Source organism: Cnephaeus nilssonii, assembly GCF_951640355.1.
Source record: "Cnephaeus nilssonii genome assembly, chromosome: 7".
NCBI lineage: Eukaryota > Metazoa > Chordata > Mammalia > Chiroptera > Vespertilionidae > Cnephaeus > Cnephaeus nilssonii.
The window spans coordinates 62,212,535-62,237,606 of NC_137078.1; the positions used below are offsets into that span (position 1 = coordinate 62,212,535).

The following is a 25,072-nucleotide window of genomic DNA, read 5'->3' on the forward strand; positions in this document are numbered from 1 at the left end:
TCTCTAACTATGATGATAGTTATAAAGGAAACATACATGTGTCAAAACTCAAACTGCATACAATAAGTGCACCCTTAAGTTAATTTTTAAAAAAGATTTAGTTGAGCTTAGTACTAATTTTAGAACCAATGCTTTGATCAAGTGGATTCTTCAATTCATTCTGCATACCTTTATCCTCCAGTTGTCGGCAATATCCTCCTTAATTCGGCTTAACCAAGATTCATTGAACCACGCTGCATCACTAAAACAAAAATAGAAATGCTAAACATGTAAAATACCAAATTTAGTCAACAGAGAAAGTTATTTCATATTTTAAAGCCTGTCCTTAATAAGAATAGTACATATTATTTAGAAGATCCACTAAATTTTTTGTTATTCCTAATGACTCATTTCAGAAATTCCCATAATAAACTACTTAAGTCATTAACAACTTCAATTTAAGAAACATTTAATAAATATGTCAACAGGTGCCCTGATAGTAGGAAGATGTGAAAGTCCCTATCCCAGTGGTCGGCAAACTGCGGCTCGCGAGCCACATGCGGCTCTTTGGCCCCTTGAGTTTTTAGCAAAGGCCAGCTTAGGAGTACCCTAATTAAGTTAATAATAATGTACCTACCTATATAGTTTAAGTTTAAAAAATTTGGCTCTCAAAAGAAATTTCAATCGTTGTACTGTTGATATTTGGCTCTGTTGACTAATGAGTTTGCCGACCACTGCCCTATTCTAGAAAGGAGAGAAAAAAGAGAAAACTAGTTTTTCATGTCTACTATGTCTCAAGCACTGTGCTAGATGTTTTTCCATATTATTTCATATAAATTTCACATTAACTTGGTCAAAGGATCTATTATTTTCAATCTTACTCTTCAGAAAACTGAGGATGAGAGAACCTAAGTAATTTGCCCCAAGTGAAATTAGTATCAGGCAAAGCCCCAAATAAATCTCATTGTAACTGAGTAGAATGAGTATAATGAGAAATCTATAAGGACAAATTTAGTTTTAAACTAAGTACTATTGATATTGAAGATCAACACAAAAAAATTGCTATATCAATATTTATGTATTAAATAAATAAGGTCTTGAAGAATGACATTTAACTATAAACAATTGACTATATTAATAGATTATATTTAAAACAAATATTTGGATGCTTGCTCTGAGTAAGGTATTGAGCAAGGTTAATTTGAAGATAAATAATTTACTATTCTGATTCTTAGAGAAATAATTATTAAAGGGAAAAATAGAAAGCAAAAATAACTATACTCAAAGGAGAATGTGATAAATGCTTTAAGAGTTAAGCCAACACGACAAAATCAGAATACAGTGCTAGAAGAGGTCTTAAAGGTCCCATTGAAATCTTGACTTTACAGATCAGCAACTAAAGTGAGGAAAGAAATCAAAGTATTCTTTTCCATGGCAGTATCTTGAATTTAGAATGCAAAGCTGAAATTAGAACACAGTGATTAGCTTTTCAGAAACTGTCTGCCTCAGATGTTCTAATACAGAAGATCTCACTTCTGACAGGAGTAACCAAAAATGGCTTCACCACTTTAAATTCCTTTATTTTGAATTTTAACTGTGTTTTTTTTTTCTGTTAATCCTCACCCGAGGATGAGAGTGGAAGGAAGGGGGAACGGAAGAGAGAGATAGAAAGAGAGGGAGGACAGGAGTGGGGGGAGAGAGAAAGAGAGAAACATCCATGTGAGAAAGACACATTGATGGGTTGACTCCCACACACACGCCTACAGGGAGCCAGAGATTGAAACTGCAACCCAGGTGCGTGCCATTGACCAGGAATCAAACCCGAGACTCTTCAGTACACAGGCCAACACTCTAACCACTGAACCACACTGGCCAGGGCTTAACTGTTGTTGTTGTTGTTGTTTTTTAACTAATTTTAATTATGTTCAACTTTTCCCAGATGCCTGAGGCTACAATTTACCAAAATAATTTGGCTAAATGTATAAATTATATTACCAGATATTTAACTGAAAAGACTGAAATTAGTTAATGAATCAAAACTGTAAAAGTAAATTTACTTTCTCTTGACATCAGATTAAATAAAAGAGCTATGTCAGTTGCAATGGTTAATTTTATGTCCACTTGGCAAGGCCACAGTAACCACATATTTGGCATGTATTTGGTCACACATGCTTGGATGTTATTGTGAAGGTATTTTTTAGATAAGATTAACATTTTAAAAAAGTAGACCTTGAATAAAGCAGATTGCTCTCCATAATGTGGGTGGGCCTATCTGTTGAAGGCCTTAAGAAAAAGACTGACCTCCCCTGAGAAAGTGCAAATTCTGACTGTACACTCTAGCTGCAACAGTATCTTATTGGGTCTATCTCTCTGGAGAACCCTATTACAACAGTTTTTGACCCTAAAAAAACTTCAAATAGGGTTATAATTATTTTTTTAATGTTTTTAAATAAAACTTTATTGTTCAGATTATTACAGGTGTTCTTCCCCCCCCTTCCACCTGATTCCCCACCCCACCCCATGCCCTTACCCCCCGCCACTGTCTTTATCCATAGGTGTAAGACCTTTGTCCAATCTCTTCCCACATCCTTCAGATCCCCTTCCCCCTGAGAATTGTCAGTACACTCCCTTTCTATATCCCTGATTGCATTATATTCACCAGTCCCTTCTATTCTTCAGACTTTTTATTCACTTGATTTTTAGATTCACTCGTTGGTAGGTATGTATTTGATGTCTTTTTGTTGTTCATAATTTTTATCTTTACCTTTTCCTTCTTCTTCCTCTTCTTAAAGAATACCCTTCAGCATTTCATGTAATCTGGTTTGGTGGTGATGAACTCCTTTAGCTTTTTCTTGTCTGTGAAGCTCTTTATCTGACCTTCAATTCTGAATGACAGCTTTGCTGGGTAGAGTAGTCTTGGTTGTAGGTTCTTGCCGTTCATCACTTTGAATATTTCTTGCCACTCCCTTCTGGCCTGCATAGTTTCTGTTGAGAAATCAGCTGACAGTCGTATGGGTACTCCCTTGTAGGTAACTAACTGTTTTTCTCTTGCTGCTTTCAAGATTCTCTCTTTGTCTTTTGCCCTTGGCATTTTGATTATGATGTGTCTTGGTGTGGTCCTCTTTGGATTCCTCTTGTTTGGGGTTCTGTGCGCTTCCTGAACTTGTAAGTCTATTTCTTTCACCAGGTGGGGAAAGTTTTCTGTCATTATTTCTTCTAATAGGTTTTCAATATTTTGCTCGCTCTCTTCTTCTGGCACCCCAAAAATTCGGATGTTGGTATGCTTAAAGTTGCCCCAGAGGCTCCTTACATTATCTTCATATTTTTGGATCCTTTTTTCTTTTTGGTTGGGTGTTTTTTGTTTCCTCATATTTTTTGTTTTCTCTGCTTGGGTGTTTTTTGTTTCTTCATATTTCAGATCTTTGGTTTGATTCTTGGGGTACATTGATTTACAGTTGAGTTTCTGTATATTCTTTATTTCAGACAGTGTATGCTTAATTTCTGACTGGTCCTTTTCCATTTTTTTGACATTCTCATTGAGGTCCTTGAAGGTCTCATCAAGTTTCTCCGCAGTTTTTAGAAGATTCTTGAGTAACCTTATAAATGTGGTTTTGAACTCTATATCGTCCCGTAGTTTACTTTCCTCCATTTCTTTCATTGGTGACATGTTTCTGTGCCTCCGCATTTTGGCTGCTTCCCTGTGTTGATGGAGCGGCTTTGTGTGGTAGGTGACCTATAGGGCCAGTAGCTCAGCCTCCCTAATCACCTGAGGTGGATGGTCTTGGTGCACCCCTTTATGAGCTGAGTGCAAAGTCTCGGTGTAGTTAAGCCTTGATTGCTGTTGGTACACTGGGAGGAATTGTCCTCCAGGGCAATTGGCTGTGGGGACCCGCTGTGTTTATAACTGCTGGACTAGAGAAACGCTTATGGTGCAGGGCTTGTTTCAGTGGGGCTTTGGTGCTCTCTGAGTCCGCCTCCTGAATGTGTCACTTATGGATGTGAGGAGTTGAAATCTGTGTCTCACACTGACCACTAGGTACACTGGCTTCTGGATCTCCAATGGGGTGCAGGTCAGCTACTGTCTGAGGCCATCCTGCCGGGGCTACAGGAGAATTCCAGTCCTCTCCTCCCTGCTTGGGATTTGGAGATTTTGGAGCTGTCTGAACTGGTTGCTAGGTTAAGCGACGATCCATTCATATGCAAAAGCTGCTGCTTGGAGCTTGGGTGGGTTTGTAGGTTGTGCGAGGCGGGCTCTCAGGGCGTCACTAGGCTACGGCATGGCAAACAGCAATGGCTGGCAGCCAGCCTTCCCGTGTCTCCGACCACGTCCTGCGTCTTGAGCCCCAGCGCAGCAAACAATTATTCCTCCACATAGCTCCTCAAGCAAGCCACCCTCACTTTCCAACCCGATGGCAAACCGTCCAGAGACAGAGAAGCATTGAGGATGCTTCTCCCCGTAGGAGTTTGGATCCCGCGCATCTCCCCTTCGGGTTGAAGAAAGCAACGACTGCCACCAGCTGGGATCCGCCGCCAGCCCGTTTCGCGCGCGCGCGCCCCCGTACTTCAGCTTTTCAGTGTTTGTGCCCTGAACGCTCCTCTCTCTTTCCGTCTAGTTGTAGATCTTCCACTCAGCCAGCCCTCCCGTGGCTCTGGGTGATAGAGGTTTTGTCTTTTAGTTGTAGTTTTGAAATTGTTGTGCACAGCCGCAGTTTAGGTGTTTACCTAAGCCGCCATCTTGGGTTCTCCCCTATATAATTATTTAGTAATTAATTTAGAAAATGAATCTGGGGATAACCTCTTCTAATTTTTCATCCTTTTGTCTTGCATTCCTCCTTGCCTTCCTTTCCATCCCAAATCAAATTTAGCCCTATACTTATTATGCTCAGATTGCAGACAAATTCTATAGACTGATGGCTTAAACAACAGAAACTTATTTCTCACTAGAGGCCCAGTGCACAAAATTTGTGCACTCAGCAGGGGTGGGGGTGGTTACCTCAGCCCGGCCTGCACCCTCTCTCAATCCAGGAGCTCTCGGAGGATGTCAGACTGCCAACTTAGGTCTGCTACCCGGGCCTACGCCAGCAGTCGGACATCCTTAGCGCTGCGGCAGAGGCTCCCGCCACCGCCGCTGCGCTCGCCAGCCGTGAGCCTGGCTTCTAGCTGAGTGGCGTTCACACCCTGTGGGAGTGCACTGACCACCATGGGGCAGCTCCTGCATTGAGCGTCTGCCCCTGGTGGTGAGTGCGCATCATAGTAACCAGTCATTCTGCCGTTTGGTCGATTTGCATATTAGCCTTTTATTATATAGGATTATTATATAGGATGGTTCTAGAGGCTAAGAAGTCCAAGATTAAGATGTTGGCAAAGTAGGTTTCATTCTGAGGTCTGTCCTCTTGGCTTGCAGGCAGCTGCCATCTTGCTGTATGTGCTCACATGATCTCTTCCTTGTATGTTTGCAGGGAGTAACCTCTCTGATGTCTCTTTTTATAAGAAGTCTAATCCTAGCAGATCAGGGCCCCACACTTATCATCTGATTAACATTAATGACTTCCTTAGAGGCCCTATCTCCAATACAGATACACAATGAAGCCCTACACAGTTGAGTCTTCAGCAATATGAATGTTGAAGGGGCACAAATATTCAGTCCCTGAGAAATACTTGCTGACTTGTCCATAAATATATATTTCCCACTTTCTTTCTTATAAACAAATCCATTCTTCTCAAACAATTAAAATGACAGCCAATCTTTGGCATTATTAAACCTAACCTCAGAACTCTCTGGACATATATCTTCCTTTTACTTATTGCACTGTCACATCTATGTGCCTTAATTAGACTCTTGGCCCCAGCAGTTAGCTCCTTTTCTCATATTTCCCAGAACTTGTGTGAAAATCAAGGAGGAGATATAAGACTAAGGAGGTAACCACCCCCACCCCTGCTGAGTGCACAAATTTTGTGCACTGGGCCTCTAGTGAGAAATAAGTTTCTGTTGTTTAAGCCATCAGTCTATAGAATTTGTCTGCAATCTGAGCATAATAAGTATAGGGCTAAATTTGATTTGGGATGGAAAGGAAGGCAAGGAGGAATGCAAGACAAAAGGATGAAAAATTAGAAGAGGTTATCCCCAGATTCATTTTCTAAATTAATTACTAAATAATTATATAGGGGAGAACCCAAGATGGCGGCTTAGGTAAACACCTAAACTGCGGCTGTGCACAACAATTTCAAATAAGGAGGAGATATAAGACTAAAAAAGCAAAGTATGATCCAACTGTCTTCAAATAAAACTGAGAATCAGTACACAATTTTTAACTCCACCTATGGTATTTGTCTTCTGACAATTTTACCAACTAAACTCAGGTAGTAATTAATGCCTACTGATTACTATGTTTATCACAATTATATTGGTTCAATGAACTGATACTATTCTGCTTAAATAATCAAAAGGCCTTCTGTGCCTAATACAGAAGTTATGATCTGTAATTTGGACACCTATCCTTTCATTTATTCATCTATCAGGAGGGGATCAAGATACTAGATTTCAATGATTATAGCTGACTCAGAGCACTGGCTTTAGAGTCGGGTCAAACTGATGGTATTTTGTTATAGCAACCTCAGAAAACTAATATCGTTGTGGTTACAGTTTTCCTACATACACTTAAAACAGAGAGATACATAGTATGCAGTCAAACTAAACGTAACGAAGGAACTATAGAACCCTAAGCAATAACCCCATGACTCCCATGTCTAAGTTATATAGTTCAGGCAATGACTTTTAAGATTTCATTGTATGGAAGCTGACCCTACACTAAACATGAGGTACAGTTCTAGAGGATAGGAAATCAAAGAGTCATTGCACCATATCATGGTCAAAACGGGTCTCTTCTATCGTGGTTTGATATAAAGCTACTAAAAGCACCACAATATATTTAAATGATACCTTCGGCTAGCACTATTGGAGTGAACACACATCAGCCTTACATCCATACCAACCACAATGTAGCTGTATCTACACTAATACCTACAACATACTGCAATGAAAAAAGGCCAGGTGTATATCCTTATGACAAAAAAAATAATGATGACATCCCAAAATCATCAAGAAAGAATCATATTCAGAATGCTTGGCTCTGGCTAATTAAATCACTTGAAACCAATCAGGGTATGAATAAACAAAACATTTAAGAAACATCTTTAAGAAAGCAAGGGAATAAGGCATATTTCAGAATGACAGCCCTCCCAAAAAAAGTTAACATGTTAAGCTTATCTCTTAAAACATTATTTAATCTTGAGTTAACTATGTGTCTATTTAAATTAGACCATTTTGAATATTCCAAGGAATGAGAATTTTTATACTGTTTAAGTTGTTTTTCTAAGAGTGGTAAAGAATGGTTTTTGCTAAACCATCCATGGGGTTTTCAATTACAAGAAACCTTTACAAAATAATAGCAACAATTCAATAAAAAAATCTCCAGCTACAAAATAACATAGCAGAGATAGGATTCTGGTCTGATTGAAGATATATTATCATGAAAGTTAAGCTTATACAAAATCAATGACTATTAATAAATTATGACTACAGAATTGCCCATGTTTTTTCTACTAAGTGCATACCTCATATTGTAGATGTCATAACCCTAATTCTTATATAATGTTTGGCAAAAATCAGGAAATAATGGGGTTAAGAACTTTTGATATTATGTATTTAAGTAAAATGGGCCTAACCCAAAGAGAACTGCTTTATTAGTTAAGGTTCCCTAGGATTTGTGACTTTAAATTTCATTTATACAACATTTCATTATTAGTGGATTAATACATTTACTCTTAGTTCAAATATAGGTTTAAACATCTAATATTTTTTCTAAATCCAATATTTTGTTTGCATTGATACCTTCAAATGATAAGAGTATAACCAAAGAAAACATTTCAAGCAATTATACCATTAATTTAACCTGTTCCTTTCAGTTACTATAAGTTGTGAAAGTAATCAGAACAAGTTTAAAATTAACATCTCTGGAATAGAAATCCTGATTGCTCATTTAATTAAGACATATCTTTATTAACAAAGATTAATTGGGTGATACACCTTTTTGTTTCGTAGATGCAAGAATGCTTTGATACCAAATGTGAGTCATCACTGAAAAGAATAAAGTTTCAATAACCTTTAAAATACAAGTTTAAGTTTTCTTCCTTGGTATTGGGTTTACAATTCTTTCAGGAAGAACCGGGACCACTACTTACATTTGATGAAGAACTTGTGCCATGGCAACTCCATTAGTCAGCTGTTTTACATCCTGACAAGGTGCAGGGGTATTGAATGTCTGCAGCTAAAAGGACATAAAGCAAATGACTTTACTGCCTCTTTATACCTACAGGGTAGCATTACCAACCTCCCTCAAAAAATATTTATCTATATATATAAACATATATATGAAAATTAGAGAGAAAAATAGCTAACTGACCTGTTTTCTTTAAATTCAGACCCTGCCAAACAAATAAAACTATACTAATAAGTTTCTGTGGCTGTGTAATATTTTTATAAAAATAAATATTTAACATTTCATAAATCATAAAAATATACCTAAGTCAAATATACTGATGTCATGTATGAAGTACTTCAGACTTTCTGAAAGCCAAGTATAGAACTCCTACGTATAGTATGTGTTTTGTCTGTTTTGGGGAGAATAACATCAGAAAAAGAACTTTAAGATAACCTAACATTTGCAAGTGAAAATTTCAGTCATATCATTTGATAGGAAAACAAAGGCTAGAAATGTCAAGTCTAAAATTACTACTTAGTTTATTGATGAGCTCTAAAATAAGGCTGGACTTCTGCCTGCTATCCAACAATTAGCCTTAGGGCATGGACAGAATAAAGCCCACCTACTATGTCAAGTTGTTTCTATCTAATTTGGCTTGAGATATTACAACTTTTCAAAGCTCTATTTGTTAAACATTCATGTACATATTAAAAAGGGAAGTAAAATGGTGGCATCTTTTTCTAAAAAGCAAACACAACATAGACAAATTTTTAAAAAGCAAATTAGCCCTGGCCAGTGTGGCTCAGTTGGTTGGAGTCTTCCAGTATATTAAAAGTTTGTCAGATTGCTGATTCAATTCCTGGTCAGGACACATACCTAGGTTGTGGATTCAACCCCAGGTTGGGGCACGTACAGAAGGCAACCAATCAATGTTCTCTCTCCCCCTCCCCCTCCCTCTCCCTCTCATCCACTCTCTCTAGAATAAGCATGACCTACAGTGAGGATTTATAAAGCAAATTATAACAGAGCAAAAAATGGATCATCTACTTTCTAGAAATCTAATCTCAACCCATAATGATCTTTAACTCAATATACTATGATTGATTCTTTTTCTCACATATATTCATCTCCTTTAGTTTACCACTTATGTTAAACCAATAAAATTCTCTCCCACCATAATTCACCTTTAGTGGTTGTGTGTATTTTGAGATTCTATAAATGTCTCCCTTATCCTAATACAACATGTAAGAATGGCACAGACAAACTAAATCTAGCCACAGTTACTTTCAAAGTACACATAGATACTTTACTGAGCTTCTACTCTATTGGGACACTGTAGTACAGGACAGATTTACTAAGGAAAATTATCAGGTTTCTACCCTGAAGTAGCCTCAATCAAGAGATAAGGAGAAGAGAAAGAACACAAAAATCATTTCTAGCAAATGTGATCTGTAGTCCCGTGATTATAGTATGCACAAAGTGTTCTGAAATATACCAGTCAACTAATCAAATTAGGTCTTGTATTTAAGACTATTTAGAGATGGTTCCTAGATGGAAAGTCTTGAGTAAAGAAAGGGTCAGGGGAAGGAAAACTTCAGGAAATAGGGACATAATAAAAGCACAAGTATAGGAAAAGAGATGGTATTTTTAGGCAATGTGCAGTTCAGTATTATTGGAATTCTAGTGCAAAGAGGGACGGGGAAGGGGTGAGTACAGTCATGGGTCAGGCCTCTGAAGAGCCATGACAAAAAGTTCAGACTTATCCTTAAAGGTGTCATCGATATAATGAAAAACAGTAAGAATAGCTTCTACTTCACAAGATGGTTTTGAGAATTAAATGAATTGGTAAACACTGTACTTAGATTAGTGCCTGACACATGGTATAAACTCAATAGCTGTTAGCACATTCGCTATGACTCAAGGTTTCTGGATGTGTGGGGTCTAAGAACAATAGGTATCACAATCTCCAGACATATTAAATCAGAAAATCCCCAAGTGATTCTTATGCACATCAGTTTTGTGGAAACACTGCTCTGGGTGATGACGAGAGTGACATCTTTAGTACGTTTTAGAAAATGGAAGAGTATTGTAGTATGCACAAAATGGTTGACAAAATGGAGTAAGGAAGTAGAGGTCTTAGAGAAAACAAGCTTAAGGACAGTGCGTTGAGGTGTCGATGTAAGGTCAAGAAGTTTAAAAAACTTAAGAAATGTGCCCATAAAGGGAAGGGGCAATACAGGAAGTGGTGGCTCTCCGCTCTCTCTTGTTAAGATAGAGAAGATTGGAGCAAGTTTGCAAGTGGAGAAGAAGGAGCCCATGGAGAGAGAAAGAAGTTGTAAATACGGAAAGGGGATAAGAAAGAGCCAAGTTTTAGAAGAGGTGGAAAGGATGGGATGTAGAGACAGAAACAAAGATGCGGAGGTCGTTTTCCTGAGGGGGAGAAATGTTGGCGGCTCAAATAGGGTACTGATAAAGGTTTTCAAAGAGAAATGTAAGAGGAACTGTGTGGCTATTCTTAAAGCTGGGCAGTGTTATGGGTACACGTGGATTTGGCTGTAGCGGCATTTGTAGAGGGACGAGCCTGCACAGTAATTCCATTTTCTCCAGTGTTTCAGCAGCCTGAGAGAGAACTGGAGAAGCAAATGACCAATTATACTCTGCCATCTTTGATTCTTCATCATTTGGTTTATAATGTTTGTACAGTTTTTAAGAAATTTTGCCTTCATTGTAAAAATATACAGCTCTGCCAACGACTCCAATTAAAATAGAAAGTTCTTTAATTTTTCTTGATATTGGTCTTCCTCAGTGCCTTATGCAAAGTAGGGACTCAATAAATACTGGTTAAAAGAATGGACATAGCTGAAACCGGTTTGGCTCAGTGGATAGAGCGTCGGCCTGCGGACTCAAGGGTCCCGGGTTCGATCCCGGTCAAGGGCATGTACCTTGGTTGTGGGCACATCCCCAGTGGGGGGTGTGCAGGAGGCAGCTGATCGATGTTTCTCTCTCATCGATGTTTCTAGCTCTCTATCCCTCTCTCTTCCTCTCTGTAAAAAATCAATTAAAAAAAAAGAATGGACATAGTCACCTAATACTTAAAAATATTGCAATACAATTCAAGAAAATCCTATACTTCTCCACCACTTCATATTTAAGTCAATGACATCATAAAGACTGCATTTACTACGCTATCGATGTTTAGCGCAACAATGCAACAGATTAGGATACACTCTTTAATTAGTCACCTGTTTTAACAAAACACATCATTAAAAGTAATGTTGCCTTGTCTATGACAGTCTTAAATACAGTACCTAAACCCCAATACTTACTTTAAATGAAAATACACATGAACAGTTAGCTAATTGCTTTAACTCAGAAGCCCTGAATACTTGCATTCCGCTTAAAAGCAAGCTAATTACCTCCAAAGTGTTCCAGTTGCTTTAAATTATGGTAATTTCCAATACACTTCACAAATCGCCAGAAACCTTCCCTGACTTCTCACTCTTTTGAATTATGTGCATTAGGAGATCGCTTGGGAATCTCATCAACCAATCGCCGCCTCCCGATCCAGTCTGTTTACATTCCATTTTGCACACAGTACCTTACACAAAACTTAACAACTGGTTTGGGCATGGGCATCAATAACAACATCCTTATGGATCATCCAATACCGACTTAGAAACCACATCATGCCAGCTCTCTGATAGCTGAGCACCTCCAAAAGGTGAGACCTCATTTTGAGGAAGGGAATAAATGGGGACAGATCCTGCCTGCCCAAACCCAACACAAATTAACAGAAATACTAAGCATGGCTCAAGCACAAACAAAAATGCCAAGACTTTTCCTTTCAGGAAAATGCTTGTCGATTGGAGGGGTTGGGGGGGGGGGGGAGGGGCGGTGGCAGCGAGAAACAGGGAATAGGAGGCCCCACCCCAACATCTTTTTCTCCTCATAATAAATAGGTGTAAAGATCTCTTCTAAGAGGCTTCTACAAAATCGGATGCCCAGGTGGCGTGGAGCAGCACTAATCCATGAACTAAAACCTCCTCTGGCCACCTGTATACAGGGAGCAAGGTGGCTGGGGTGGAAGGGAGGTTTTCGGAGGGGGTCCTGACTCCCAAGTGGCACAAAGGTCCCTGTGAGAAGGCTGTACAGCAGATGGAAGATGAGCGAGGCTGTGATCCAAGAGTCCAGCACTTGGTTGCGGGGCAGGAGAAAATGGGACAGGGAAGAGTAGAGGGGTTGGGCGCCACAGCTGTTAGGAAGGAGCAGGATTGGGGGTTTAAGACCAGCCTCCTCCATCCCGCCCCCCCAAGAGTTCCCGTCCCCTCCCCCACATACAAACGTAAAAACGTGCACACACACACACACACACACACACACACACACACACCTGCCCCGCGACCCGCAGGTGGCACTCTCGCGGTCAAGGGCGCCAGGAGGTGCGCAGGGCGAAGCGCCGAGTCCTCGGTGCAGGTGGCCTGGCTACTCCTCAGGCTCCCCAGGGAAAAGGGGGACACCAACCCCCGCCCCCCGGGCCAACTCGCCGCGGCCCCTCGAACCCGTCGCCCCCTTGTACTCACCCAGATGATGAGGCTGTCGCACAGCTGCAGCTCGGACTGCGGAAGCGGCTGCGTCTCCTCCATGGCCGCAGGTGATTCCGCCGCGGACCCGACACCTCCCCCGCACTCCTGCCGGAGCCGGCGTCGACGACCTGCTCGCCCGCCGGGAAAGCTCGGTAGCCAGGCCCGACGCCCGCGCCGCTCACGCGCGAAGCTGGCGCTGCCGACGTCGCGGCGTCACCCCCTCCTCGCCCCCTGGCCCCGCCCCGCCCGCCCGCCCGCCTGCTCCGCGCCCGCCCCCTCCCCGGTCTGGCCCGGGCCGCCGCGCCGCACCTGAGCCCCGCCTCCTCCCACCCATCTCTCCCGCCCCGCCTCTCCCGCCCTCCGCCCGCCCCTCCTTCCCCACAGCACACCTCTCCCCGCCGCGCAGAGTGACCTGGGCGCGCGCCAGTCACAGAGAAGGTGGGAGCCCGAGGGGGGCGGGAGGGGGCGGGAAGAGCGCCAGTAGGTTGCTCCGGAGGGACGCGCTCCCTTGGTTCTGACCAATCAACGTGAGACAAGACTGCGCCTCCGGTGCGGACACGCGCGGTGGGAAGGGGTTTGTGACCTGGCAGGTGTCTGGAAGGTGGGGTGGAGCGCGCGTGCGCGGCGGGGCAGTGGAGAAGCAGAGGCGGCGGAGGGTCCCCCCTCAAGCGTTTGTGGGTTCAGTTTGGGGCATCTTTCCGCCGCCTACCTCGCGGTAGGGCAGCACCGCTGGGTTCACCTGTGGAGACCCACACTCAGCTTCCATTAGGTCTTCAGAGTTAGATCCTACCCATGAATACAACCCGGTCCAGATAGGGAGAGCTGATTTTTCTCCTAAGCGTTCATTGGAAAAGGATATTTTAATTTGAAGAGGTGGCACAGACGTGTTCCCCAAGGAGGAAAATACACCATAAAGCTGCTTAAGTCAGAAAAGCTCTCAAAAGGTCACAAACCATGTGCAATTTTATTTCAAGTGGGGCAAAAGGGAAGACCATTTGAGGTAGGAAAATGAAGTGATTGTTTTCAAAAAACATAGAGGATATCAATGTGCAACCTATCCTATTTTCCTTTGGTGGTTTGAAAACCTGTGTTCTGAGAACCTTCTTGGCGGAGGGGTGGTGCAAATTGGAACCTCCTGAAGTACTGATATATGGCTTAGGCCAGTGGTCGGCAAACTCATTAGTCAACAGAGCCAAATGTCAACAGTACAACGATTGAAATTTCTTTTGAGAGCCGAAAACCAACTTCTGCTCATGGGCCACAAAGTTTCAATAGCACTGTACGTGCGCTCCCGCACGTGGTATTTTGTGGAAGAGCCACACACAAGGGGCCAAAGAGCCGCATGTAACTCGTGAGCTGCAGTTTGCCGACCACTGGCTTAGGCTATTGAAATGGGCTAGAATATTTTTACTCATGCTGTTGATTTCCATCACTTAACTCATTCATAAATTCAGCAAATCATAGTCTGTAAAAATGCAGCTGGCTCATTTATATCACTGCATCTTTATATTTAGACATTGAAAGTTTAAATATGATGGATGACTGCAATTAAAAGCCCCTGCATGAAAATCAAGTCTCATTCTTTTAAAAATATATACATTTTATTGATTTTTTACAGAGCGGAAGGGAGAGGGATAGGGAGTTAGAAACATTGACCAGCTGCCTCCTGCACACCCCCTACTGGGGATGTGCCCTCAACCAAAGTACATGCCCTTGACCAGAATCGAACCTAGGACCTGGGACCTGCGACCCCACCCCCCCACCCCCCGCTCAGTCCGCAGGCTGATGCTCTATCCACTGAGCCAAATCAGTCAGGGCCACATCTCATTCTTGATAGCATGCATTTGCTATCAAGTCCCTTAACATTATTCTAGAACTTTCTTATCCTGTGTGGAGTCATTTTATCTCTGGTCCCTAGCAACGTTGGCAATAAGACAATGAAAAGTAAAGAATGTAGGAACTGAAGACCTGGTCTGAGTCTTGGCTTTACTCCCCACTGGCTGTTGACAGCTGTCTTTTACTGGAACCTAATCTCACATTTCCAAAATAATCTTAATGACACTAGCCCACCCTGCCTACCTCACAGGTGGGCAAAAATATAATGGATGTGGAAGAATTTTATGAATTAAAACTCCTTTGCAAACTGCATTACTACAATTACTAGGTGTACTGGTTAATAAATGCAGATTTTGTAATCAAAGAAAACACGATAATTTCAAGAGAAACATCAAAAGTACTTTATTCAAAGTAATATCCATCACTAGCTACACATTTCCCCATCTTTCAGGTAATTTGTGCATACCAAAGCGGGGTTCAAATTGATTATTTGCTGCCGGTAGCAATCAGTATTAACAGTTTCACCTGGTTTTAGAAGCTCATAATACACCACACCTTCCTGAACCCACCAAACACAGAGCATTGTCTTCTTTCCGAAGCAATTTGGCCTTGCAGTGGATGTTGATGGTTGACATGGATCAACCCATAATTTTGTGCATTTGGGATTCTCAACATAAATCCACTTTTCATCGCCAGTCACAATTCAATGCATAAAAGACTTTCTTTTGTGCCGTTGAAGCAACATTTTACTGATGACTTTTTGATTTTCCATTTGTCTTTCGTTCAGTTGATGTGGCACCCATTTTCCTTCCTTTAAAATCTTTCCCGTTGCTTGTAAATGATCGGAAATTGTTTGCTGAGCAACGTTTAATCTTTCTGCAAGTTGTTTGTGAGTTTGACACGCATCTTCATCCAATAATGTTTGTAATTGTTGGTCTTCAAACTTTTTTGTATTACCTGGACGTTCTTTGTCTTTCACATCGAAATCATCACTTCAAAAGCGTTTAAACCAGCATTCACAAGTATCTTGAAATGGAGCATGTTCACCATAAGCTTCCCAAAGTATATGATAACTTTCAGCAGCACTTTTCTTCAAAATAAAGTAATGAATTAAAACTTCCCGCAAATGCTCTTTTTTTTTGGGGGGGGGGGCATGAAATTAGACATTTTTAAGTGTAAAAATATCTATGATGTTAACACCTTCAGCAAATTTGACATATGAAGTTTTGAAGCTTGTTGTCAATACAACAAAATAGCATACATATCAAATCACATATATATCAACATATGTGTAACTCCATCTCGTGAAAAAAAATCCGCATTATTAACCGGTACAACTAGTATATGCTGAGAAGCATATGAGAACACTGAACACTAAGAGCCACAGGTGATTGAACTTCTGGGAGTAATTGAGTTATCCTGGGCTCTGTCCAGAGAATAGTTTCTCGGGGAAGGATGCTCAATGCTCTTCATGATCCTAAATCTAATGGGAAAATATGCCAAGGACATGATCAGTGAATTAAAAGAAGAAATACAAACATTCAAACAAATATGAAAAAGTTAGAAAAATGTAAAATATGAACCATTGAAATAGGAAAAATAATGCCAAGAAGAGTGAAGTGCACTTTCATACACAACTAGAACAAGCATTTTAGAAAAATTTTCCTAATCTTTATCAATATCAAGAAGCTTTAAAATATACATACTACTTAAACCCGTGGTTCCATAATTCCACTTCCTATCATAAAATCTATTGAAATCATCAAAAATGCAGTCAAAGGTTATTGAACAATGATATGTGTTGATATTCTGTATATACTGATCACTACATGTCCAATAAACAAGAAAGGTTAACTACATTATAGAAAGTTTGTAAGATAGACTATTTAGCAATTAATAAAAATAATGGTTTGGAGAATATTTGATATTCATAAAATTTTCATAATATATAACAGTAAATTAAAAATTTAGATATAAAAGTATGAGTCAAGATTTCAACATTATAAATATTACTTATGTATTTCACATGTGCACAGAAAGAAGACACATGCTTGTCACACTACTATGTCATTTTTATATATGGATGGTGTTATTATTTTCTGTAATCTTTTATACTTATCAATCTGCAATTAGTTTGCATTACTTTATAATCAGAAAAAAAAATATATTAAAAGGAATGCCTAATAAAATGTAGGCTATCATTTTCCAACTATTGGCATTCATTTCTAAAAGTTGTCATTCAAATTTGGAAAGTTGAATGAAACTAACGTTTAAACATTCATTGCAGGATTGTAAATTGGCACACTTTTTCTGAAAAAATTTTGACAATATATATTAAGAGTCTTTATAATGTTCAAGACTTTTAAGCCAATAATTTCCCTTCCAGAATATATTCTAATAAAATAAGCAGATGCTTACAAATTTGTTGATTGCAGTGCTATTTATTAAAGCAAAAAAAGAAACAACCATTGAATGTATGAAAGAGTGATTAAATACATTATGATATAGCCATACATTGAAATATATTATAGCTATTAAAATATTTTGAAAGAAGTTTAATTACTCAGGAAAATGCTTACAATATAATGTTCAAAGAAAAAACTGGGATGATACAAATCTGTACATACAGTATGGATCTCTATATATATACATATGCAAAAGTAGGTTTACAGTTGTGAATACACGAAACAGTTAATTCTTGTTTATTCTTGTATTATATATTTTTCCATATGAACAACTATAAACCTACTTTTGCCCACATATATACACTGAGTGGCCAGATTATTATGATCTCTGAACGCATAATGATCTGGCCACTCAGTGTATGTATGTGTGTGTGTATATATATATATATATATATATATATATATATATATATATATGTATATATATATATATATCCCGGTGCATGAATTTGTGCATGGGTGGGGTCCAGCCAGCCTGGCCAGGGGGAGGGGACATGGGCAGTTGGCCGGCCTGCCTGCTGGTCGAACTCCTGGTTGAGGAGACAATTTGCATATTAGCCTTTTATTATATAGGATATACACTGAGTGGCCAGATTATTATGCATTCAGAGATCATAATAATCTGGTCACTCAGTGTGTGTGTGTGTGTGTGTGTGTGTGTGTGTGTGTGTGTGTGTATTTGTTATGCATGTGTGTGTGTATACACCCAACAAGAGAGAGACAGACTAAAAGAAATAAACCAAAATGTTAATAGTCGTATAATGATAGCTAGGTGTTGGAATAATGGGTTTTACCTTCTTTGTACTTTACAGTAATCTTGTCATTTTCTAAAGTAATTTTATTATCAGACAAAAAAACTAAAGGCTGAAAATGCTTAAAACTGTGACTATGTTCAGATTTCAACTGTTGAAGAATACATATAAACACACACACACACACACACACACACACACACACACTGCCTGGCTGATGTTGCTCCGTGGTTGAGTTTCGACCTGTGAACCCAGAGATCAAGGTTCAATTCCCAGTCAGGGCACATGCCTGGGTTGCAAGCTCAATCCCCAGTAGGGGGCATGCAGGAGGCAACTGGTCAGTAATTCTCTCTCATCATTGATATTTCTACCTCTCCATCACCCTCTCTGAAATTAATACAAATATATTAATTAAAAAAAGATACACATACTACATCTGAGTTATATACACAGAGAGGTTGAGAAGAGAGTGGTTAAAATTAAGCACAAACTTTAGTATTACAGAGACTTGATACCCCTTCTTATTTGCCTGGGTGATCCTGGCAAGTAAAAAGGGGTATCAGCTTAATTCCATTAAGCTTCAGTTTCAGTCTCTGTAAACTAGAATAATGTTTGTATATTTCTGTGCATTTTTATATTGTTTAGGGTTTTTGTTTTTTTTTTGTAGTGTGTGGAATAAATCAAATCAGGTAACTTTATTTAAAAACTAGAGGCCCGACACACAAAATTAGTGCAAGGGCCTTGGCCCCGGCCCCCACCTGCCACGGCCATGGCCAGGGACCTCTGCTGCCTCTGCCTTGGCTCCTGCCCGCTGCAATGTTATTGTAAGAATATGGGAAAGATCACAGTTCAGAGGAAAATCTGAGGAACCCATCATGAGACAGGGCTGGTCCCAGAGCAGCTCCTCAGACTTAGCAGCAAAACTAGGGGAAGTCTTGTCAGGACAGCACTACCTGGGTGAATAGAATAAGATGGTGACTAAGCCTGTCTGCGTCATTCTATTCAAGAGTCAAGTCCCAGGGAAAGCATCTTATTGGTTTATCATAAGATATGTGTCCAACCCTTTGCCAAAAGAAGATAGAGCACCTAGACTGGCTACCCCACCAGGACTGCAGACCCCAGGTGAAATCACAGGGCAGTTGCCCCATGTAGATGGAGGGTGGGGAGATGGATGCCTGAAGACAAAAACAATTCTATCCACATCTTTTCATAGGATTTCTGTGGGGATAAAATGCTAAACAGAAATCCTAGCTCATTATAGTTGCTCAATACATTTTAGCTATTATATACACTGTATGTATGTCTTGGTGTGTGTGTGTGTGTGTGTGTGTGTGTGTGTGTGTGTGTGTGTGTGTGTTTAATACTGATTTAAAACACGACCTGAAAAAAATATGTTAAAATATTAATAGTAGTTATTCATGGTGATTATTAATATTTTTATTTTCCAGCTTCACCAAAATGGACAAATACCTTTACAAAAATAAAAACATACTTATTTTAAGAGAGAGAAAAACAAAATCAGGATGAGATTTTAAGCTCTGAAGTGGGCATAAGCAGATGAAGAAATGACAAGAGAGTACCTTAGTTAGGTACTTTAAACAGAACTCCGGTAGGCTTGACTTGTGAAGAGGAACTCCGTGCCTTGCACATACAAGTGATGGAATAAAGAAATGGAGAAGTCTAAGGTTTTCCTTGATGATATCTAGATACCCTGGATGGCTGAGGGTAGACACCAACTAGAAGAAAAGTCTGGCCTGAACAGGCACCCGTCTAGACATTCAGACAGAGCAGCCATGCTAGCAGAGTGACCATATCAGCCACAAACAGTCCAAGTGGACTCACCAGAAAAGTGAATACCTGAAGCAACTTGTTGGGCCCACATACAGAGGATCCTTCCAGCATTGCTTGAATGCAGCTATCCCTTCCATCATCCCTCAAACAGAAGTCCTACAGATGTTTTAAAGACAGAAGGAAGGGAGAAGGGGTAAAGGAAGGGAAGGAAGTAGGAGGGAGGAAGTAAAGAACTGCAGGGTAATAATACCTATTGTAATTTAAACTGATGGGAAAGAATGTTTATTTTGCCATTTACTGAGTGGAATATATAAAACCATTCCACTTATTGAACATATTTAAACTCACCCAAAGCTCTAAGTTAAATAAAATTAGACATAATTATTTTATCTTTGTTCTAAATAACTCAGATGAGAAAAAAATTAATACTCAAGTATATGCACTACATTTCTAAAAATTTAAAAATAACAGGTAACAAAAATAGACATTTGGTAAAATGCACTGATAATATAACTAATCTAAAGTATCAATCCTGTACTTTATATATCAGTTTACCTAACAGGGGTGGAGAACTTGTTTTCTGCCAAGGGCCATTTGGATATTTATAACATCATTCAAGGGCCATACAAAATTATCAACCTAAAAATTCAACCTGCTATATTTGGTCAAACATTTAATTAACTCACCCCTAATGCCTTGGCATGGCAAGACCAAATGATTTTGGGGGCCTTATACCACCCGCGGGCAGGACCCCTGAAGTAAATCATAAGACATCATCATTTTACACTCTGTTAGAAGAGATGATCCATGCTTCTCATTCAGCTGGTGACCCAGTTTTTTTATGTACAAAATTCCTCTAATCCACGTAAGCAGATTTTAAAAATAAAGACCAAACACTGACACATAGTGGCGAATCATTTAATCCACAGATATTTGTCTCTAAAAAGCAAGCACAATCTAACTTTACACTATAACTACCCAAGGTACTTCCTATTGTTTGCAAAGATATTGAAAATTAATATTTGGAAATAAGAAGTTGTTTAATTTTCTGTATAAATGGAAAGTGGATAATATTATGTTCATAAGATAGGAGTCAGAAATAAAAATAGGATTTCTAAAGCAGACAGGGATCTCTGTGTTAAAAATCCTGCTTATTATAGTTTGAGAAAACTATATGCTATTCTAAAACCTCCACATATATATCAACTGAAAATACATTAATGTTTGCCTAAGGATACATATCTTGCTCACTCTCTATACTTTAGATATGTAACTTTTTAAGGTTATAGTTGCTCCATAACTCATTCTCTTTCTTTCGATATAGATATAGATATAGATATAGATATAGATATAGATATAGATATAGATATATTTCAAGGCTAACAAAAATAATTATTCTTTACCCTTAAATACTTCAGCATATATAAGAATAAGGTAACCATATATAATTATCACACTTGGGAAATTTAACATTGATACAACATTATTTAATATGTGATCCCTCTTTACATTTACATAATTGTCTCCAATTATTTTTCTCTTGTTTTTCTTCTGGGGTCCAAAAGAAAATAATCAAGGATTGTGCATTATGGTTATTGCCATGTAGCTTTGGTCTCCTTTAATCTAGGTCCGTTCCCCAGCCTCTGTGTGTGTGTGTGTGTGTGTGTGTGTGTGTGTGTGTGTAAGACAAAGAGAGAGAGAGAGAGAGAGAGAGAGATTTCATGACAGCACTGTGTTTGAATTGTTTAGTCCAGGAAAATCTGTCAGATTATTTCTTTGTGATCAGATTTGGTTTAACCATTTTTAGCAGAGATTATATTGTGAACTTAGTACATCACATTGGCAGGAATACAGTACTGGATATGGTGTACGTTAAATGTTATCATTTGGTTAGAATGGATGCCCACCAGATTTTTCCATTGTCAAGATCTTTTTCTCTTAGTAATTACTAAGTTAACTTGAGACTGTGTGAGTATATGATTCCCCCCAAAGTTTGTCACCCAATGCTTTTAGCATCCATTGTTAATTATCACCTGAATTAATTATTACTGTGGTGATCATAAAATGGTGGTTTTCTATTTCCATTATTCCATTTATATCCATTAGTTGGCATTCTGTTTAAAAAAAAAAAAGAATTTTTCTTCTTCTCTTTACACCCACCTTAAAAATTTTTAAATGTAAACATGAATTCAGATTTACTTTTATTCAATATGATATAATCCATTCTTATCACTATTCATTTTAATCATCAGAATGTCCCAAGTTCAGCCAGTGAGAACCCCTTCAGGTTGGCTCCTGTGTTCTTTCTGCATACCTCTACAGGTTTTTAAAACCACTTCCTGTTTCTTGGCACAAGATGTTCCAGGTTCACTTTGTACTTTCCTGTCCTTATCCTGGAATCAGCCCTTCTCCAGAAGCATTGGTTCCATTTTGCGGGGAGTGGTGTTTAGTAAGGCTGAATGTCTTTGGCCAAAGTAGGTTCCATTTTATAATTAGCATTTCATTTCTTGGATATTAGATTTTAGTCCCTGTTAAAACAAATGCATCCTAGTAAAAATTAAATACTGAACATAATAGTCACACTTTAGGGTGAAAGTAATTAACAGCCAATTTATTTTACAAGGATTTGGAGGCTGAGAGACTGAGGACACTGGACAAGGTGAGAGTGGGAGGGGCAATGGAGAAGTGAGATGGGCCCATGGATAAGGAAGGAAAGATAACATTAACTTCTCCTATTCCAGGCACCAATCACATTCACAATTTAAATGAATCCTCACAATGATATTTATTTTTGCAAATGAGGAACTAACTTGTTCAAAGTTGCAGTGTGCATGGCAGATAAGAAGAACCAAACCCTTTCTTTGTTTGACCCCAAAAGCCTCATCGATACCTTCCACTACCCCTTGCCATTCTCTGAGCCTTGGACTAAGAAGACAGGTTCACCCATTTCAAGGTTTGAGCAGGGCCAACTATGGTTGTGCTGCCTTCCCTGATCCATGTGAAGTTGCTCACTGTGACTTGCATGCAGAGCCACCCTCACAAACATTGTCCTTCAGTTGAGAATAAGGTCCAAGTGTTTCTCTCTCCCGCTCAGGAAGTCTGTGGGAAACAATTCTATTTTATTTGCTTTCAGTGTTTTTTCAAAAAGAACAGATAGGCATCTCAAATTGAATGCAGTCTCAGTTGGATTACTCATTACAAGTGTTGCTTGTTGCCAAAAGTTAGTGTTGGTGGTGGGAAGGCCTGTTGTAGTCTTGTAAGAGATAAGCGAGGCAAGCTGCCTAAGAAACAAGGTTGGGTACAAAGCCCAAAAGAACAAGTTTTTTTTTCCCCTTCTTATTATTACCTTGGTCAGGTTCCTGAACTCTCTTGGTTCTCTGTTTTCTCTTTGTAAAGGAGGATAATAATAGCTTGCCTGCCCGAAGAAAGGAGGCAGGATATCTAGGACAACATCAACAAACACCTATTAAGTAACTCCTCTAGATAAAACATTTCCTTTGACACTGGAAATGTGGAGAAATATAAGGCAGTGTCTCCACTCTTATTATGCTTACCATCTGATTGGGGATGCTGGACTTGCATATATAAAAAAGGCAAATAACACAGAGACATATTTGCAACACATCTTTGAGTGTCAAAGACAAGAGAAAGGATTGATCACCAAGAACATTATAAGCTTTCCACTTAAAAATAATAATAAAATACAATGTTCTCTTTTTTCCTAACCATGTACTAAAAAACAAAGGAAAAAGGGAATAAATGAAAGGGAAGGGAGAAAGGAAAGGGAAAAAAACACACGAGGAGTAACAAAAGTAATTACATAGGTAAATATAAAAGCCCATATTTATGTATTTTTAGTTTTTAACTTCTTATTTTCCTGTATAACTTAAAGAAAACTTCATATAATAATAATAATTATAAATATATATTGAGAATATAATGCATTAAAATGTAATTTGCGGCAATAATAACATAAAGGGAGAGATGGAGTTGTATAGAAACAAACTTTTTATATATGATTGAAATTAAGTTGATATTTATTCAAACTAAATTGTTATAAATTAAAATGTTCACTGTAGTCCTCAGTGAAACCAACTAAGAAAATAAGTTAAAATGTGTAGAAAAATATGAGAAAGGAGTTGAAATGGTAAATATATATACATACCTGTATATATATACATACATGTTAAATATATATAACTAGGTCACATCTGGGACACATGAATATCTATATATATTTAACACCAAAGAATGCAGTAATGCAGATATTGAGGAGTAAGAAAAGGTATAAGACATATGGAAAACATAGCAAAATAGATGTTTTTTCTTATCAGCAACTAGAGGCCCAGTGCACGGATTCGTGCACCAGTGGGGTTCCTTAGCCTGGCCTGTGCCCTCTTGCAATCCAGGACCCTTCGGGGGATGTTGGAGAGCTGGTTTTGACCTGATCCCTGCAGGCCAGGCCAAGGGACCCCACCAGGGCACGATCAGGGCCGGAGAGGAACCGCAGGAAGGCTCCAGGGCAGGTCGGGCCTGTCTCACCCAGTCCTGATTGGCCGGACCCCAGCAGCAAGCTAACCTACCGATCAGAGCGTCTTCCCCCTAGTGGTCAGTGTGCATCATAGCAAGTGGTTGAATGGTTGAACAGTCAGGTACTTAGCATATTAGGCTTTTATTATATAGGATAACATTAAATGTAAATGAAATAAAAACTCCAATCAGAATGGATTTTACAAAAACATGATTCAACTATATACTGTCTACAAGAAATTCAGTTGAGATCCAAAGACAAGCTAGGTTGAAAAATTAAAGGATGTTCAAAGGCATTCCATGCCACCAAAAGACAGCTGGGTTAGCTATATTAATATCATAAAAAATGGAATATAAAAAAATTGTTACAACAGACAAAGAAGGATATTATATAATGGCTCATTGGTTGGAGCATTGGCCTGTGCACTGAAGGGTAATGGGCTCGATCCCAGTCCCTGGTCGGGGCACATGTTGGAGGTGACCAATCAGTGTGTCTCTCTCACATAGGCTTTTTTTTCTCTCTCCTCTCCCCCATCTCTCTCCCTCTCCCTCCTTTAAAAATAAAAGATCAATCCGTCAAGAAGATAATCTATTATACACACACAAACAGAGCCCCAAAACATATGAATCAAAAAACTGACAATAAAAAGGGAAAATACTAGTAGTTCAACAATAATAGTAGGACACTTACATACCCCATTTCAATAATGGGGAGAACAACTAGACAGACTAACAAGGAAGAGAAGACCTGAACAACACTCTTCTCCAACGGGATCTAAGAGACATATATAGGACATTCCAACAATAGCAGAAAACACATTCTTCTTAAGTGCACATGTAACATTCTCTAGAAATGACCATATCTAGGCCATAAA

General features: G+C 39.2%; 1 protein-coding gene across 1 annotated transcript in view; it reads right to left on the reverse strand.

The window, feature by feature from the left end:
- Positions 1-13,027, reverse strand: part of HOOK1 (hook microtubule tethering protein 1) — a 75,576-nt gene extending 62,549 nt beyond the window's left edge. Inside the window, exons 1-3 of the mRNA XM_079776860.1 lie at positions 12,821-13,027; positions 8,221-8,306; positions 169-241 (exon numbers count right to left, since the gene is read on the reverse strand). Of these exons, the coding sequence (XP_079632986.1) occupies positions 169-241; positions 8,221-8,306; positions 12,821-12,883 (222 nt within the window). The 5' untranslated portion in view covers positions 12,884-13,027. The remainder of the gene's footprint in view (positions 1-168; positions 242-8,220; positions 8,307-12,820) is intronic.
- Between the last annotated feature and the right edge of the window lie 12,045 nt (positions 13,028-25,072).